The following is an 18,882-nucleotide window of genomic DNA, read 5'->3' as shown; positions in this document are numbered from 1 at the left end:
CCCTAGTTGCATGACTGGTGTCAGGCACATGTTTGTATACTTTTCGGAGTGGGGCACAGAAGTGGATATAAATAGCCAAAACCCAAAAGAGTCATGTTTATCACTTTTGAAAAGGGAATCAACTGGGGAAAGACAGTGCAGCGTGGAGGCAGCACTCTGTAGTTGTGTGCAACTTAGTCAAGTATTGAGAACAGAATAGAAAATGATAGCTTCTTGTTGGAACACGTAATTATGTCTGTAAAAGTGCTTTGTAAAATGTGTAAGAGCTCTTGGGGTATTTACAGGCTGTTGCCCTGTATAAAGAACTTCACTTGTCAAACAAATGTAATCACTAACCTCTGTTGTCGTAATTTAATATAAAATCATTAAGTTTTTTTCCCCACTAGACTTATTCTTTTTTTTTTCCCCCCACAACTGTCATCACTACAGTACATATGAGCTCAGACTACGATTATCATATTGAATCCAAAGCAACACATGGCAGGTTAAAGTTGGAATGCGCCTTTCTGATTTTTGTGAACGAAGATTGTTATTCTACTCAGCATAGAATAGAATATTCAGCATAGAATCTCAGAAGTACATGAAATTTAATAACAAAATAAGGAATTTTAAGAAACCAAACACTGAACAATTTTGATATAACAGCCCTTTCTGAATGCAAGGCTTAGAAAGTCAGCACAGGTGACACATGAGATACTGAAGAAAAAAAAGGAAACTTACTGAAATCAGAATTCAGTTCCTAAAATTCCTGTCATGCCTGCTTATAGTTTTCAAGTGATTTTGAGGTAAGACATGATTTCATAACACCACAGCATAACAAGGTGAACGAAGAGAACCTGCGCTTTGTAAGTCTCAACATTTCTTGATCTAGCAATTGCACAGTATCTAACATACACAAATCCTGAGCTTGCTAAACTTGAAATACGAAGTACCAAAATAAATTGCAAATAGGTGAAGTGGTGTTATAAAGAACTCTTAAATCTTGAACCAGGCTATCACGCAGTTTGGAACTTTATAACGTATGTAATCCCAGTACACTAATAAAATTTTGGATCAATGCTCCAGACAGAGGAATAATTTAACAACTTAACAGCAATTAAGTGTTTGCCAAGTGCACTGCATAAAAATAATCAAGATGTAGTCTCATCCCTGTCTCACTGCTATTCTGATCACATTTCTCCTTGTGTCCCTTTCCCTCTTCTATCTATCCTGTCTTCCTAATATTTTTCTTCATACATTTCATCTTTATTTGTTTATGCATATACTTCAGTTTCTTTCTCCCTTGCTTTTCATATTTTTTTCCTTACGTACACTTGAGGTCCAACTATTGCTTCTACTTTTCTTCTGTGCACTGATTAGCTTCTCTGCTCAACCAGCTAATATTTCACTCAGGGGTTTTCAATACTAAGTAAACCTGTACACCAGGCTTCAGGGGAATTTTCAAGTGCAAACCTCAAAAATGATAAAAATAAAGAACACATTGCCAGAACGTTGAACACCATAACACAAAGCTTCACAGCATGGGAAACAGACCCTCCCTGATATTTTGGCTGTCAAGGAAAATTGAGAACCTCACAGGGGTAAAGAGGAAAAGTGAGGAGAATTTGCACAAATTACAGCAGTGGCTAAGTGGTACTTCAAGGGCTTGTGACTTATTTTCCTACTGCAGAACAAGAGCAAATTCCCTGATTTCTTGAGGTGGTCACATTCTGGACAAGAAGAGATAATAGTCTTAAAAGGACTATTGTTCTAGTCTGCTTATAAAAGCAAAAAAGAAAGACTCATTAGACAAAACTGCAAACTGAGCTGAAGCCCTCATTTCATAAATGCTTCTTTACTGGGTTAACGTGTGCATGTTATTTTGGTACTGCTGTAGAGGAGCACAAGCCCCTTCCCTTTCATCTCCCGTTACATTCTGTGTCCCTATTCAAGAAATCTGGCTGCTCCTACCTTGATAGCTAGCTTGCTTGTCCAGCTTCTCATCTTCAGCTCATCTTTTTAGCTGTCACTTTCACATTACGCCTGTCAAATTCACTGCAGCTGCTCACCTACACCCAGTTGTGCTGATATATTTCCTATCTGCTTCATTATGTTGCATATTCCTCCAAAACCCTATCTCACTAACCAACCTGCTACTAACTTGTTCTGGACTTCAACGAGGGACAGAGAATTACTAGTATGGGAAAGAAGAAATATTAATGAAGGGTGCAAATTATGAGAAGATGTCTAGAAGAGGGAACAAGCATTTGTTTAGTAAGCCAGACACTTGCTTATGTGTGTTATAATTATTAGCTGTAGTCAGCATTTGGACCTGAGTTTTATGTATATATTTCTACTGGGCCTACTCAGCAGCAAAAGCCTGAATCTTTCTTTGTCTCTAAGTAGAGAATGCTAAAAACATCGCCATGCTACACTTGTAGGTTTTTTTTCCCCCCAAAATTGATAAAAATAAACATATTCACTTAAACAGAAAAATCTGATATTAATCAAAGTTTGCAGACCATCTCCTGATTTAGGGAAGATGCTGCCATGGCCAAGGAAAGCCTTAGAACAAACCAAGGAAGTGCAGCTACATGTAGCTCGTGGTTTTCATTGTTGTTGTTTAATCCATCCTTTTATTGATATGGATTTAAAAGGTTAATAAGAGGAGAGGTTGTAAAACGAGATCTCCTCAGGTACCAACGTGCTGCTCACCAGCATGCATACATGGAAAGATTAAGCAATAAAGTATTTCTTACAGAACCCCCTGCTATTTTTTATAGCATTAATACTGCTGTAAATTGATTCCAGTTTCGGTCCCTTGTAAGCCAGGGCCCTGGGAATATTGTCCCGCCAGTCCCGCCTCCTCCCAGCCCTGCTATTAATCATGGCTTGCCTGTCTTGAAATCTCCCACGGTTTGGTCACAGCTCCAAGGTCACAGGCTGTCATTAGCATTGATCTGAAAAACAGAAATGAACAATACAAGCTGAATCAACCTTTGTTGGGTTTCTGAACAACTCTGCTCTGGATGCATAAATAAATAATATATATATGTATAAAATGTCAGCCCTGTTACCTTTTCCTCCAGAAAAGAATGACACGTTTGAAACCCCAGCGATCAGCATGGCTTTCACATCACAATTGTGCCCGGGAAGCATAATTGTATTTCAAGTCATCAGACAATGAATTTTTGGTATTGTGAACTGCATACTAGAAAAGTAATGGCACTGCAAGGGAATAACACTAATTTTGCAGTACCCCTGATACTATTTATATAAATATATATACCATATAAATATAAATACCAGAAAACATGTACTTCACATGATATAAGCAAGGGTATTATTATATACTAATACCTGCAAACTGGATTAATTTATATGCCTATTTGTAAGTGGCTGCTGTTGCAAGAGAACCTATAATCACAGGAGGCAACCCAGACACTGTTTAAGCAGTTTCTACTGCTCATCTACAATAAAAATTTAAGATTTACTATGAGCTATACTGTTCCACTGTAGTTTAATACCTAGCTACAACCATGTTTTATATGCATTAGAAGAAAGAAACCATTCAGCTGTAGAAAGCGTTTATGTACAGTACATGATGCAGATAAAAGTCTAGGAAAGTTTAAATGAAGAACAAGGGCACTGAAAATGAAGCATCAAATATATTGCTTGAATCTGAAATTAGGAGTGGATGAAATGATATGGAAAACAGAAGATGGCTAATTTTCTTGGTTTAAAATAATTTCCAGAAGGAAACAGTATTTTAACAAAATTGAGATGTAATAAGACACGCATATACAAATATGCACATATATGTCTCAAGTTTGGGGTACACTCCCACCATTTAAATAGGGTGCATGCTCAGGTCATTCTCGAGTGTTAGAAGAGTATTGTGTATCTGCAAATTCCCAGTTACAGACAGCAAGAACGAGAGAAACGTAGCCTGTGACAGAAAGCAGCTGAGAGGAGGAGAGAAAAGGAGGCAGAAAAGGAAGATCTTTGGGTCCTAAGGCAGAGTACCGGCGGTTTTTTGAGAAAGAGAAGAAAGGCTGAGCAGTAAATGGTGAGGCTGGGAGAAAGGGAAAAATACATGACAGAGGCAGAAATAGGAACGGAGAAGGTGAAGTTTATACCTCTGCTAAAGTTTAGTAACATTTAGAAATCGTATCATGTGTTTCATATCACAGATTGCATTTTTAAAGCGAGCTATCTTCTCATTGTAGTCTTTCCTCTGTGACATAAGAATCTCCTTTAACAAATATGGTTACATGTTGAAATAACCAGAAAGCAAGAAATGGTAGTGCTCACCGAAATATTTCTCGATGGTTTTTAGCATTCCAATCATAACCACCTTTACTGACAAGTTCAAAGAATTCCGTCCTTCTCCTGCAACAAAAAATGGTTGTCAGAAAGGGAAACAGACATTTTCTGGGTGGCACTGCAGCAGAAATGTGGTTCTCTGAATGATACAATATCATCACAGCTCATTTATTACTGTTAAAGACGTTACACTGACAGTCCATTTAAGCGAAACATACTAATTTCCGAACATGTTCTATAAATGTCTGTTACCAATGTCAGAGCTGCCTAGTAAAAGCAATACTGTATTTATAGCCTCTGCAGATAAGGAAATAAATGATACCATGGAAGCATGAAATGTCTGACTACAGAAGTGGACAGACAGACAATAGAAATACCCCTGAATTATGCACACACTTCACTTCACTTGTCCTTGCAAAATGCTTTTTAACTCTTGGATTCCAGAGGGTTTTTCAGAGCCCTGTAATTACCGTTATTTCCAACAGATGGAACACAAAGACTGTGGGCATCTTTAATGTGTAGTTCTCACTGACTTTAAATTAAGTATCCCTGCTGGACCTCATGCTTTGTCTTCCAGAAGATCTTGCCAGTCTCTGCGAATAGGGACATGTTAAAGCTTGCTTGTTTGTTGACTATTGAGTACCAACATTTGGACTTGTAATTTTATCACAACTCACACTTGGCCTTCAAGGAACTCTTACTGCACACAGTGTGACCACACACACAATACGCAGCAGATCCTACCCCAGTATGACAGAAGGTACAGAAATACAGAGCAACTTCCCTAGAGTGACACAACATATCAGCATCAAGTCTGGAAACCGAATACCTATGTTTTGGATGACAGTCCAGTGTCTTGTCTCATGGGAGATTCCTAACTGGAACAAGTTTACAGAGTTTTATATTTTTCACACTTACTTCAGATGGGCTGAAATTTTCCACAGTAATTACTGAAAGCATAATCTGGATGGCATAGACTACAATTTTTATACTCAAAGGAATGCACGATTTTGGGAACACTGACCCCAGTGAAAGGACAGAACTGTACAGGGGCTCTTACATAACAGATTTTACAATGGCAGTTAGAACACAGATATAGAGACAATATGATATCCTATCCCTTATGTTTCTTGAAATAAAATACTAAGAATTTCAGATTACAGAATTGATGAGTACAAATTATTTCATTTTGAAGTACTGATTATTCTGGGCAATTCATGTGTTACTGGAAACAAAAAGTCAACTATTTCTAAAGCTGAAAGGTCAGGAACATGAGATCCTAAAAACCTCACACATTCAAATTTAAAGTATATGGGTTCATAGAAGCAGGAACAGAAAATGTTAAGAGTCTTGCTTTGACATCCTCAGGAATGGATGTAGAAGCTTCAGTCTAACACCACAGAGGATTTCTAATATGAGAGTCAACCTGAGGAAAGCATCCATGTATAAGGAAATAATTCAGTGCTTCCTGCTGGTTCCTTAGACACAATGTCTGACAGGAAGAGTTTTAATGCTATTAAGCATCATAGCATGCCAGAATTTAAGAAATTCTGCAATGTTTTTGAGTATCAACTCTTGTATATAGTCTGAAAGGGAAAGCTAATTTGCTGTACAACAAAACAGCTGCTTTACAGTCCAATGGCTCAAGACATTGTTTCAGTTGATTTCCATAAACATAATTTTCACTTATTCAGATTCAGTTATTTTTCTTGTTGTATTATCTGTGAGCAACATTTAAAATTATCCACTAAAATTAAGTACATTTTCCATTTTGAAATTCAGCTGATGTCCTCTTTGGACATTATTTCTCTGCATTAAAAATAGAAACACCACTTGACCATGTAGTTTTTCAGCCTAAGGCAGGCAGCAAAAAAAAAAAAAACCAACTCCACTGTGTCTGGTTTCCCTTTCAAGGTGCTGCTGCAGATTCTCCCAGGGTTAGGCTTTCTGGCTCTTCCACAAGCTGCATGGTCTCAGACAGGGCAGTGCATGGTGCCATGCAGGGCAGATGTGCTCTAAGTCCTTTCTACTCATCCTCTCCCTGACAGCACAAACCCATTGTGCACTCCTGTCATTTGCAGTTAGACAGGAGAATCTGTACTTAAACATCCCCATGGCCCTTGTATCCCACTTAAAACTGTCAGCAAGTTCCACTGCCATACCAGACCTCCAGATCCTAGCAAGCCTAACAAACTGCTTCAAAAATTGTGTGCCTAAAAGTATTTGTCTTCCTGAGCATCTTCATATCTACAAACGTGGGCTAGTTTTATAAGTTATTTACAGTAAAACTATTCATAAAAACCTTAAGTACAATTTCTTTGAGAATACACTTGCAGAAAACAAAGAACATCAATGTCTCTACTGCCAGTATTGTTCAGAAACAGCTTTTTACATAATAACCCAATATTGGCAAACATGGCAGCATCCCAGTTAGTATTTTTACAATTAACAGTTTAAAGATGCATTGCTGAACAGTTAGAATTTCTGAAGTTTTCTGGAAGATTCATGTGGGAACTAACCAACTATCAGTACACATAATTGAGGAATCTATGTACACCCCTCTCAAAGTAGAGGGATACGTTACCAAATGCTACCCAATAATGTATGAGATAGGATGCTAATGGACATCCAACAAAAATTCCTAAGGATGAAGCCTTGCCAAGGCTAGGAAAAATCATAGAATCATAGAATCACAAGGTTGGAAACAACCTGCAAGATCATCTAGTCCAATTGTCCTCCCATTACCACTGCTACCACAAGCAATAAACCATATCACACAGCTCCTCATCCAGACACCTCTTGAACACTGCCAGGGATAGCAACTCCATCACCTCCCTGGGCAGCCATTCCAGTTCCTGACCACTCTCTGAGAGAAAAGGTTCTTACTTATGTCTAATCTAAACCTCCTCTGGTACAACTTGCAGCCATTTTCTCAAGTCCTGTTTGTTGCCTCAGAGAAGAGGCCAAACCCCCCCTCACCACAACCTCCCTTCAGGAAGTTGTAGATTGCAATGAAGTCTCCCTTGAGCCTCCTCTTCTCCAGACTGAACAATCCCAGCTCCCTCAGCCATTCCTCGTAAGACTTGTGCTCCAGACCCCTCACCAGTTTTGTTGCCCTTCTCTGGACATGCTCAAGGGCCTCAAAAGTCTTTTTTGTAGTGATACAATACTTGAGGTGCAGCCTCACCAGTGTTGAGTACAGGGGATGATCACCTCCCTGCTCCTGCTGGCCACACTATTTCTAATGCAGGCCAGGATGCTGTTGGCCCTCTTGGCCACCTGGGCACGCTGTCATCTCATGTTCAGCCGAGCATCGACCAACACCCCCAGGTCCCTTTCCTCTTCACAGTTAACCAGCCACTCATCCCCAAGCCTGTAGCACTGCATGGAGTTATTGTGGCCAATGTGCAGGACCTGGCACTTGGCCTTGTTGAACCTCATCCCACTCACCTTAGCCCAGTGATCCAACGTTTCGTAGGCAGCACCCCAAAGCTGTACACCTGATGGTGCTCTCCCTGCAAGTCAGCCAGGTACATGCCAGAGAGCAGGCTCCAGCCACATCACATGGAGGTGACATCATGACTCCTCCAGCCACATACACACTGCAGTCTTACTGCAAATATAGCTTGGTAATAACAGCGCTTGAAAATATACCATAGCATCAACTTAAAGACTACTTAAGAGATCTGACTTGCAGATGAGAAAAACGGAGAGTTAAACTTTCCACAACATATTTCTCTTCCAATACAGTTTATCTTCAAAAAGCAAAATGTATGTGTTCATTACCTCATTACTCATCTTTTTTATTAAATACAATATTTTTAGTATAGATTGTTGGAAACTCTAAGATGGTGGAAAAGAATTCTGAAATGTCATTGATTTTCTACACCTCTGAAGAAATATCGCATAAGGGACAGAAGAATTATGGCAGCAAACTGTAGCTGATTCCTGGGATTGCTTTGAAGTATGAGCCCAGGACTTTTCCCTTGTCTTTTGTTGATGTAGACATTATGCATTAAAGCAAAACTTAGTTAGACACTTGAGATATTTCTATTAGCCTAAAATACACAAAGTATTAGACTAAATCTTTTCAACCACAGCTAAATATTAATTGTTCATATTATATATCCTTATTAGTATTTAATAGGCTGTTAGATACATGCTTCGAATTTTCGTTTCTCACATATAAGAAATGCCAATACTTACTCAAAATACAGAGTGAGGTCTGTTGCCAATATCGATTGCTTTAGAAGCTGCATAAGGTCACTGTAGTCCTTAGAGGACAAGTTAGCAAAGATGTTGTGACCCTATAATGAAAGAGATAAAGAAGGTAAAGGACTAGCAATCAATATCGGTTTTTAAAAGGTTTTCTAACTCTTTCTAACAGTCTACTGTTTCTCTCTAGCAGAGGCCTTTTCTGATTCATGGCAAATCTATGACAAAATAATAATGTTAACACTGTGGAGATTACATCGGGGTGTAAGATTTGACAATTGTAATCAAGCATCTGGGATGTTTTACTAAACTCTGCTGAAATTACAGCCTCTTGAGGAAAGATTTACTCTTTACTCCTACCCTGCACAGACTCAGTTTATGGAGGAAAACTATGGATACATCTCAATCTTTCCTCTTATTAAATGTTTCTGGGAGCTGGGCATTTCAGCTTTTGAGTTGTGCTCCTAATAGATTTATCTGTGCTGCTGCTTGCAGGCACGCAAACTGCTGTTAGAGCAGTCAAAGACACTAAATCAGTTTTTCATTCAAAACAGCCTGTTTGCTCTCTCTGACCCATTACTGCATTCTTACCACATACACAAGCCTTCCCTGCACAGGCTGAAGAGCACAGCTTTCTGTGGTTTGAAGGTCTGAGAGGATATTCTACAGGAGTAATGGGCTTAAGAATTTGAAAAGTGCTCCATAGCCAGAATGAAGGGATACAAACTAGTTGGATATTGCTATTCAAGAGCAGAGAGGTATTTTGTAACTGAAATTCTGAAAACTAATAGGGACAGAGATTCTACAATTTCTCTATGAAATCACCCATAGAATCAGTGTTGTTCTTGGTAAACAGAGTCTTATTTTGGTGGCATTTAACAGTGTAATGCAAACATTCAGTACGTACTGCCATATACTGCTGAGGAATAATAAAATGCACTTAAAAGCAAGAATTTTCTGGAGATAGGATTGTTACAGCCATGAATGTCTGAGGACAGACAAGGCAAGGTTTGGAGGGAGAGTTGGTTCTTATTTATTTATTTAATAAGTTAGCTCATTGTTGGTCTAAAAAATAGAACTGCCATGCATAAAACATGGTCTTTGTGACAGTGAAATGAGTTTTTATCTTTAGTTAAGCATTGAAAAGGATTTGAAAATGTAAAATTTGAGAAGAACAAATTTAACATAAGTTTAAAAAAAGCAAAGTAAGGTGTATGAGGAAAACAGCGGCTATTGCAACAGGAGCAATTTACCAAGTTGTCGATCTGTAATTTTTTTATTTTTCACATTTCTGATCTGTTTCATTATGTGTAAAACCATGCCAGCACAAAGCTCAAAATCACTTATATTGAGGTTAGCATGACAGAAGTAGAGAATAAATAGCTCATCTTTCCAGCACGATAAAAATCCAAAGTAATCATGCACTATTCTATGTTTAATTTTAGATAGCCAAACCAGACTAGGATATCAACATTAGTGCATAGGATATCATCTAATTTTAGCATATTTGAGGCAAGAAACAAACTGCTCAGCTTGCACAAGTTAATATGCCTATTTAAGTAGTTTGGAGGATCCAAATCTGTATTTATTTCAAAAGAAGTGGTGTTGTAATCTAGTCTGACATGAGCTATAAACTTGCACAGAGTTGTCCATGTCTTAAGCATGTCTTCAGAAGGGCATTCAGTCAGTCCTGAAGACTTGAAGAGCTAAGAAGTGTTCTTTGAACAGACAGTCTCATTGGTTTAAAGAAAACAAGCAAACAAACAAAAAAGGAAAGAAAAGAAAAGAACCACTACTTTCCTTTTCCCTACTCCCTGTGAACTGGTCTATTTAGCCTTCAAATGCTGCTTTTTGTTGTCTTTCTCTGCTAGCTAAAGAGCCATTTACTAGGGGATCATCTTAACTGAGCAGATTGAATTGTTTAAATCTCATGCCAGGGCTCTCCTTTACCATGTCTATGTTGTAAATATTATGTTAAAAAACTGGACACTAAAACCCAGAGGTCAGTCTTAGACCACTGATTGTGGACACTGCATACAGAGTCAAGGCATTACCCAGTTCCCTTTTCCCTTTTGCCTATAATCATGGACAATCCCACGCCCTTCAAAAGTTAGTGCACATCAGAATAGTCTCTAATAGTGCTGCATGAATAAGACTTTCTATATATACTGAACACATTTTGTAACAAGCTATCTGTAAATTAACAAAATACATCCATTTTCTTCATAAAGATTATGTGTCTTATCTCTCTACTCTCTCTTATAACACCTCTAGGGCAGTGTAGCCTGCATATTGTTGAGCAGAAGGTGTTCTAGGCAGGAACTCTGTATTTATAGGAATCTGCACAGCAGCTAGCGTATTTTGGACAGTGCAATATTGAGATGTTAATTAAAAAAAAGCACAAACATTTAGTAAAATAACGCAGAACCAGTAAAGGATGACTCAGACTGAGTGCAACACAACACTTGTGGGGAAAGGTAAGAGCATTTTACCTAACTATAAGGCCCTGAGCAGGATCTGTGTAAGACAGAGAAACTGATAATATGATTAGGATATATTCTCCTTGCCCCTAGCTGATTGAGACAGATATAATCTCTGGGATCTACGATCAGCATTTGTAATTGTTTAATTTTGTGCTAGTTGTGACCTTTGAGGTATCCAATAAATAATTCCTCAAGGAGAGGGCATTAAGAAGGTACTGTATGTGGTATTTCCTTTCCCTGGCTGAAACTGCCCAACAGCTTATAGTGAGATTAATAGTAATGCTTTGTACCTCACTTTGGAGAATCATGACAGCGTGATTGAAATGGTGGTGCTCCAAGGTAGCAGAGGTGCCGTAGAGCTGAGCTAAGGCTGATCCGCTCCTGAAACAGAATGCAGGGAGTCAACAAATGCTGCTCAGTTGCTTACAAGGCAGATTTCAGACAGAATTTAGTAATGAAAGCATGCAGTCATACTTGCCCTTATCCATGTCAGCGACCACACTTGAGAGTTGGCCAGATCAAAATAGTCATTTATAGCCAAATACATGGCATTTATGTTTATGCTAAATACCATCAGCTGACTAAAGATAGTTCCTGGAACAAAGTTATGGAATGCAGCTTCCAAGGAGCCTTAGCAGTGCTGCAGCACAGCACTGTGCAGTAAAAACAGACTGTATCAGCCTTGAGCAGGGGTCAAGAGATTGACTCTTCTGTTACTTTTAATTTTCAGTTATTAGTAGATATTAACAAAAAAAGGCTTACAAAAAGGTGATTACGTATCTTTAAAAACAAACAAAAAAACAAGTTCAAATGCAGTGAGGTTCTGTCTATATCTAAAAGCACACACTTAAAAAAAAAAACAAACTAATGTAACCAAAAAACAGCACTGAGAGTAGTAAATGTAAAAGTAAAGTTTGCCATCTGTCTAGAATGTATTTTTTTATCATGTTTATTATCTAAAACAAAATCAAGCTTCAAAAGGCACAGAGCAGTTGGGTTTCCCAAGTTTAAAGAACAAAAACCTATGAAATACAGTTATTAAATTGAGAATTGTTGGGAGGTGCAGAGAATTGAACTGGATTGTCAGAATAGTTACTGTTCATCATTACTTCACTTCTGGGACCCAGCCTAGAGTGACAAGATGGGTTTTCTTTCCAAAGAAATGAGAACAAGAGATTATGCTAGAGACAAACAGAAAGAGTCTCCTAGGAAAATAAACTATAAAACTGCACCATACTGCTATTTAATTATCAGAAGCAGCTATATTAGAGAGAAAGATGTCCAGGAAACATCATCCCTAGAGAATGTGGTGTTGAGATATATAACAGAGACATTTCAGACAGCTGTGATATTGCCTTCATTGTACACCTCTTGAACTTTCAGAACACAGAACAGTAGCACTGAACACAAAATAAGAAAACGTGCTTAAATTTGTAAGCCAAGTTAGAGAAATAAATCATAGCCGCTGTTATGAAAACAACAGCTTCCATTTTCAGGGATTATTTTGTATGTGTGGGAATCTTTGTCCTTTGTTAAATGTCTTCAGCAATTTCTTTATGGAGTCGTAAAATGGCAGTCTCCTCTTCGTAGTCAGTTGTCAAGGAAGTTTAAGTGATAGCAGTTTGATGCTGAAATCTCTGCCTTTAAGTCAGCCATCTCTCTGCACAAGAGATGTGTCTGTGCAACGTTACAGTAGAGAAGTAGTTAACTTAATCAGAGCCTAAAATGGCCTGGATGTAAATCTTAGGTTTCATTTTGGTAAATTAGGAACATAAACATCAATCAGCTGAGCTTCCCATTTGTCTCATCTTTTTTGATTCTCCTCCAGACTCAGCTGCGAACAGGCATCTAGCGGTGCTTGGTAACCTTTGCACCACGAGCTCTGTCTTTTGAGCACCGCAATTGATTTTCCTTGCTATAGTGATTGAAGATACAGACAGTGTCATTGTTTCATTGAGATTGTATAGCAGCACCAATAGCTTAGGAAATGGCAGCTTAGCAAACATCAGAAACATCAATATGAGTGATGGTCACTAAGGATACCCAGCCCCAGAAACGCAGCAGCCAGTGCATATTACACACTGCAGCAAACAGGCAATTCCTACTGTCTTTCAAAACCAGATTTTGGAAACAATCTGATCTTGGTAAACAGAGTTATCTTATCACCCTACAACGTACCCTCAAACTTTCCATTAGCCTGCTGCTATTTCAGCAACACATCTAAGGGTAGCAGCTTGGATGGTAAAAACAAACATGAGTCAGGGCTGCTGGATCAGGTCTTAAGCAACTTGAATAGAATGACATTCACTTTTGGAATTGAAAATGGTCTGGAGAGCAAGATTTCACTTAGGTAATGTAACAATCTGCCTGTGAGATCCAGCCTTGTGCTGTAGTGGGTACTGACCATGTCAAGGAGCAGCCAGCCCAACCCTGCCTGTGGCAGCAGGACTCCAAGCATACGGAACTCTGAGAACTGGCATATGGAGCAAGCAAGGAGGTGGCATTTCTACAAACCAGGAGCAGCCCACCTACTGCAGATGATATGCAGCAGAGCTCCAGCATGATGGTAGCAGTTTCATACTCCATATGCCAGGAATTATATGCTGTGCTTGCCTAAACCATTTTGAAAATTGTTGGGAAAGCAGGATTTCATTTTAACCCTTTTTTTTTTTTTTTTTTAATTGCTTAGCTAGGTTATGCTTAACTTAATGCATTCCAGACAGTGAGAAACCCAGATAGATTGTCTCAGTATTTTCTGAGTCGAATACCAGAATTAATAATAACAGAGCAAGAGAGGAACATCAAGTTTTGGCACCACATTTCAATATTCTGTGTCAGCTCACAAGGATTAACCCAATCAACAGCCTGATACAAAGGACAAGGCAGCAATTACCCCAAAGAACAGAGAATTATAAAGATGGATAGTCCCTCACTATGTACAGGAATAAGAATACTTGGCCTTGGCCTGGGAGGCCTGAAATTAATGCTTCATTCTTTATCCTGCTCACCTTTTGCTCTTCTGTGGAAGAAAAACAAATTAAAGTAATAAGAATTAGAAAACTTACTTGGCTTGGAAGGCATTGTTGGTTCCCCTGTGGTCAAGGTCGTGACACAAGCATCCCACAATCAAAGCTAAAATTTCAATTTCAGTCAGAATCTCTTGAAATCCTGCTGTCTGAGAAAAGGAAAAAAATAGCAGCTGTAACTATCAGTAGCAAAAGGGATAAGTAATGTTAGTCCATCAAGCAACAGCCAACTTTGTTTTGATAGCATGAACATATCAGTAAAGAGAAGATAAATGCTTTACTGTCATATTATGTTCCCCGCTGCATGTTAGATGGTTAGCAGAACAGATACGTCCTTAGAGTGATGTGTTATCATCTCTCCATTGCAGTTCCAGCATGGCATTCCCCCACTACCCAGAAAGCAGCAATGGCAAAAAGAGCTGAAAACAAACACCAGTAACTACACAATAAGACAGGAACCGGAATCTCTTACCAGAGAAATACAAACCAAACTTGATTTCATTTTGAAATTATTGTTCAGTAAGTACTTTAGCACGGATTTCTTCAATTCTGAGGTGGCCATTTTAGTTAATCCCTACTGTCAAAGATATCTAATTTGTTAAATCAAAAGACCTATAAAAGATGCCAGCTGAAATATACTCTATGGAACTGGAATGAACAGTTAAGAGATTTGTTACCTGAGACATGTGAAATGAAGTGACATGATTTAGGAGGAAATATCTCAAAAGGCATAATTCTGCTGCAGATGCCCACTTGAATTTGATATAAAGTTTTGAAATTTGATGTACTGAAATCCCCCACAGCCAATTCAGACCAGATATGCCAGTGTGAATCCCTACAAATATTTTTTGCCCCTATACCTCTTCTTGTACAGAAGATGTGCAATAGCCTGAACTGCCTCATGCCAGAGAAGCACCACCGCTAATGCCAACCTCAAGCACCCTGAACAGCTCATGTCTGAGGAGGTGCTGAAAGCTGTTTGGGACACTGTAGGCCTGGTGCACCTTACCCACAACAGAAACAACATGGTTCTTCAACTCTTCAGAAGATTCAGGGCATATTGCCTGCAACAATGACTGAAATGGAAAACTGTTAATCCTTTTCTGTCCATGGCATCAGGCTTGAACCACATTCTCCAACTAGCCACATGATCCAGTTAGCAAGAGAGGAAATTGTATAAAAGAAACAATTTATTTTGGAAGACAAAACCTAACTTGAACAGTATGTAAGAAATTCTGCTGATTTTGAGTGGAGCATAATTTCACTCTCTGGCAAGAAGAGCATTAAGTGATACAAAGACAGTGAATAACAGTGGGATTTGATGTCCTTGCACTTCCACAGGAACATACAGCTCACTCAGAGATGCCAGTCATTGTTGCAATACCAAGTGAGAACTTTGCTATTCACTTGGAAGACCATAAATTCTACTTTAATAAATACATATTTAAATGCAAATATTCTCTGTTTTCACAGTTTAAAATGTGGCTGCAATTAATTCTTAAGCAGTACAGGGAATCAACCCTGCTCCAGGTTGCTCAAAAGTACATTTTAGCATGAATGATGGAAGTGCAGGACTTGCTACAAATGCTTTATAACTGTGCAAAGTTTATACATCTAAAAAGATAACTAAATATGAGGAAAAAATATTCCATTCATGTAATATCCACTGGCGTACAGATTAACCTGACTATTACGAAAGGGCTTCTCCTGATTCTTCTTAAAATTCCAGTACTAGACACTCAGGCAGAGGAAGTTATCTAAAAAATAGTGTTTTCTGGTTTTACTCTTTAAATATTGCTCTTGTATAACAAAAATAATAAAGGTCTATTTAGGGAAAAAAAAAAAAATTGAAAAGAGGATTGTAACTGACAACATACCATTGTGTCAGCTTTCAGTCTAGAGAAAGCATTCATGCTGAGTTAAAGCAACTTAAAATAGAGGTTTCATAATAGAATGTTGATACTGTAATAAATAGCCTTCAGCATAACAGAAGCTTTGATTAAACTCAAAGATTCAACCTGTATCATAAATGCAGGGAGACTGATTAAGGAATTTATTAACAGTAGCAATATCTTGAAAATAAATTCAACATTTAATCAAAAATATTGTCATAGAGTATATGAGAGAAATATAGCATATCTCATTTAATAAGAACGTTCAATTTAAAACAACATCATTGTAAGAGGATCTTTTTTTTTCTTTTCGCATTACGTTCAGAGCAGAGAATCCCATTTCCTCATTTTTTGAATTTACAGAGAGAAAAAAAAAAATACACAGCTGTATACGATGGCACAGTAAAATTTATTTTCACCAGAAAAAAAACGACCCATAACTCACGAGTGGCAGAGTCTCCAGTGAGTTATGGAGGTCATTCTCTCATGTGAGGAAATGAATTGCATTCGTTATACCTTGCTCCACATTATATGTTTTGTTAGTAGCACACCAGATGTGATTTTAATTTTATATTACTGACGTTTTCATTTTTACTTCTTGAGCAAAGAATTAATATGATTATCAAAGCTGGGCTTCATCCTGTGGTTTACTCTCACGTGACATTCCTAACTCAGAGGAGTAGCCTTGCTTCAGTGCTCGTCTTCAGAATATTTGGGTGAGCCTGAAGCATGGCTCACAGGACTGGGTTTATAATTCTCCAGTGTCTTGAAAAAAACAAAAGCTATATTTAGACATACAGGAATATATGGTACACATACAGAAGGCTGACACACCTGGTTTAAGCACTGCAGGATTTCTGTTGGCTTGTTTACCCCAGCCGGATTTTGCTTCTGTTTTCAATGAGAGCGTGGTGAGGCCATCAGAGGCGAATCTTGTTAGCATGTAATGTAGTAATGTCTAATCTGTTAGGCTAACCCTTCATGAAAACTCCCTAAAATAGACCTATTTATTTATATTTGTGGTGCAGATAACATTATTGATTTTCCTGGAAAAACCAGAAAAAGACTACAACAACTTTAGGAAAGGGTCTTGCATATTGACATATTCATATACACAAACCCTGCAACAGAGTACCGGGCACAAATCAGTATCTCTACGAGGCAGAGAATTTTCCCTTCTTGCAGATGAAAAGCAAACAATGAGGCATACTAAGCAGGATGGCTCTCCCAAGAAGAATGCAATACGTGCAAACCTTGTGCTATTACTAGTCTCATGACTATCGCTTTTATGTCTCTTTTCACAAAATCAGTCTTCCTATCTCTGAAAGCAAGAGCAGCCAAACCAGGTCCCAGACTGCCTGGCTTGCTTTTGTTCTGCACCAAAGCCACAGCAAAGCAGGACAAGACGGCACAGTCAAAAGACTCTGGTGCATGTGCCGCCTGCCTGGAACTGCCTGCTCATCTCACTAGAAGACCCATGTACTGAAATGAGCTGAGCTTGAAAATCTTAGATCGCCTCCCACAGATATGTGTGCTCCCACACTGCTTGCTTAAACGCATCCTGAAATTAAGCTTTGAATGCGGTCGCAGAGCTCAGCCTCGCTGGCCTGCTGTTGGCTGTTGAAGAAAACGCGATCTTCCTCCTCCCTGCTGGCTGCGGATTTGCGATTTGGCCGCCTCCAGCTGAGATGGAGGTGCCCGGTAGGAAAGGGCTGCTCTACCCAAAACAAAACCTGCCTCAAAGCCGGCCTCGGAGCTCCATCTAGAGGACACTTTCCCCTCGCAGAGGAGCTGAGTGGAGGCGGGGGCTGCGGCTGCCTCGCTCCCGGCAGCGTTTGGCAGCAATCCCCAGACGCTGTCTGACTTGACTCTTACTGCTCAGAGTGAAAATCCTTCTATCTTTATATAACTTAACAACAAGCTTGCCACGCTCATAACACTTTTAGAAACTACCAGTGCCCACGTTACAATGAGTTTTCATTTCAGACCAACAGAAAGTGTCCATAGGAAGATGTGGCTGGTTCCACCCAGCCGCACAATCTCCACTCCCAAGAGAAGGGATGACTTCTCTCACTCTCATCAGAGGTCTCTGTCTGCTTTGCCTCACAGCTTGTTACACTCCCTAACTGCTCACAGAACCTAACCCACACAACTTGCAGGACAGACCTAGCACATCGCTGATGTCATTTACCTGCCTGAGGACCTCATGCTCTGCTTTTTCTTTAAGGTACTGGTTGTGCTGCCCAACCAGGAACAACAGCTGGAAATCCAAGCCAACTGTGCCCTATGTAGAGTTAACATGCTACAGCCCATCTAAAGGCTGTGTAACACAGTGGAAATATTTCAGTGGCAGCAGACCAATCTGGTGTTTTTAATCACTGTATGATTAGCACAGGCAGTGCAGGCTCCACTGATAACACACACAGACTGATAGCATGCAAACGCTGGCCATGCTGGCATCTCAGCAGCAACAAGAATGTAAAAATTCAGTAATTAAGTCAGAAGACTGTTCCTCTGTCCATAGGAAATGTTCTAGTATTTGAAAATGCAGCCTTTGCTCTGGGGATCCTCCTTTTGTTGGTTCCTCATGAAAATATTCTAAGATAAAATATTCTAAGAGCTTTTTAGTGATAAATGCTCCTCTAATTATATAACATAAGCTTATGCATCAACCATCTTGTTGAAGTATCACCTTATGAACATCATGGTTTTACTAGAGCCTAAAATATTCATTTCATTTGAAATTTTATCTGGAGATATGGAAAAAAAATTAAAAAGCACAATGAAAAGTGTTGTATGCACGGAGACACATTGCTTCTCTGTTGCCATATTAAGCAGAATCTTAAACAATCAGAACCATGGTCTTTTTACAGATATGTTTGCAAGAATTAACTAATTAAATATGCATTATTTATATTATATATATATATAATGGTATATTTATATATAATATACAATGGC

General features: G+C 38.9%; 1 protein-coding gene across 1 annotated transcript in view; it reads right to left on the bottom strand.

The window, feature by feature from the left end:
• PDE11A (phosphodiesterase 11A) overlaps positions 1-18,882 on the bottom strand; it is a 121,287-nt gene that overhangs the window by 13,576 nt on the left and 88,829 nt on the right. Inside the window, exons 13-17 of the mRNA XM_042822383.1 lie at positions 14,069-14,178; positions 11,294-11,384; positions 8,512-8,612; positions 4,294-4,371; positions 2,876-2,939 (exon numbers count right to left, since the gene is read on the bottom strand). Coding sequence (XP_042678317.1) covers positions 2,876-2,939; positions 4,294-4,371; positions 8,512-8,612; positions 11,294-11,384; positions 14,069-14,178 — 444 coding nt within the window. The remainder of the gene's footprint in view (positions 1-2,875; positions 2,940-4,293; positions 4,372-8,511; positions 8,613-11,293; positions 11,385-14,068; positions 14,179-18,882) is intronic.

Source organism: Centrocercus urophasianus, unplaced genomic scaffold, assembly GCF_019232065.1.
Source record: "Centrocercus urophasianus isolate 14NV4802_14NV808 unplaced genomic scaffold, USGS_Curo_1.0 seq_20, whole genome shotgun sequence".
NCBI lineage: Eukaryota > Metazoa > Chordata > Aves > Galliformes > Phasianidae > Centrocercus > Centrocercus urophasianus.
Note: the sequence above shows the minus strand (reverse complement) of the source record. Positions and strands in the feature narration are given on the sequence as shown.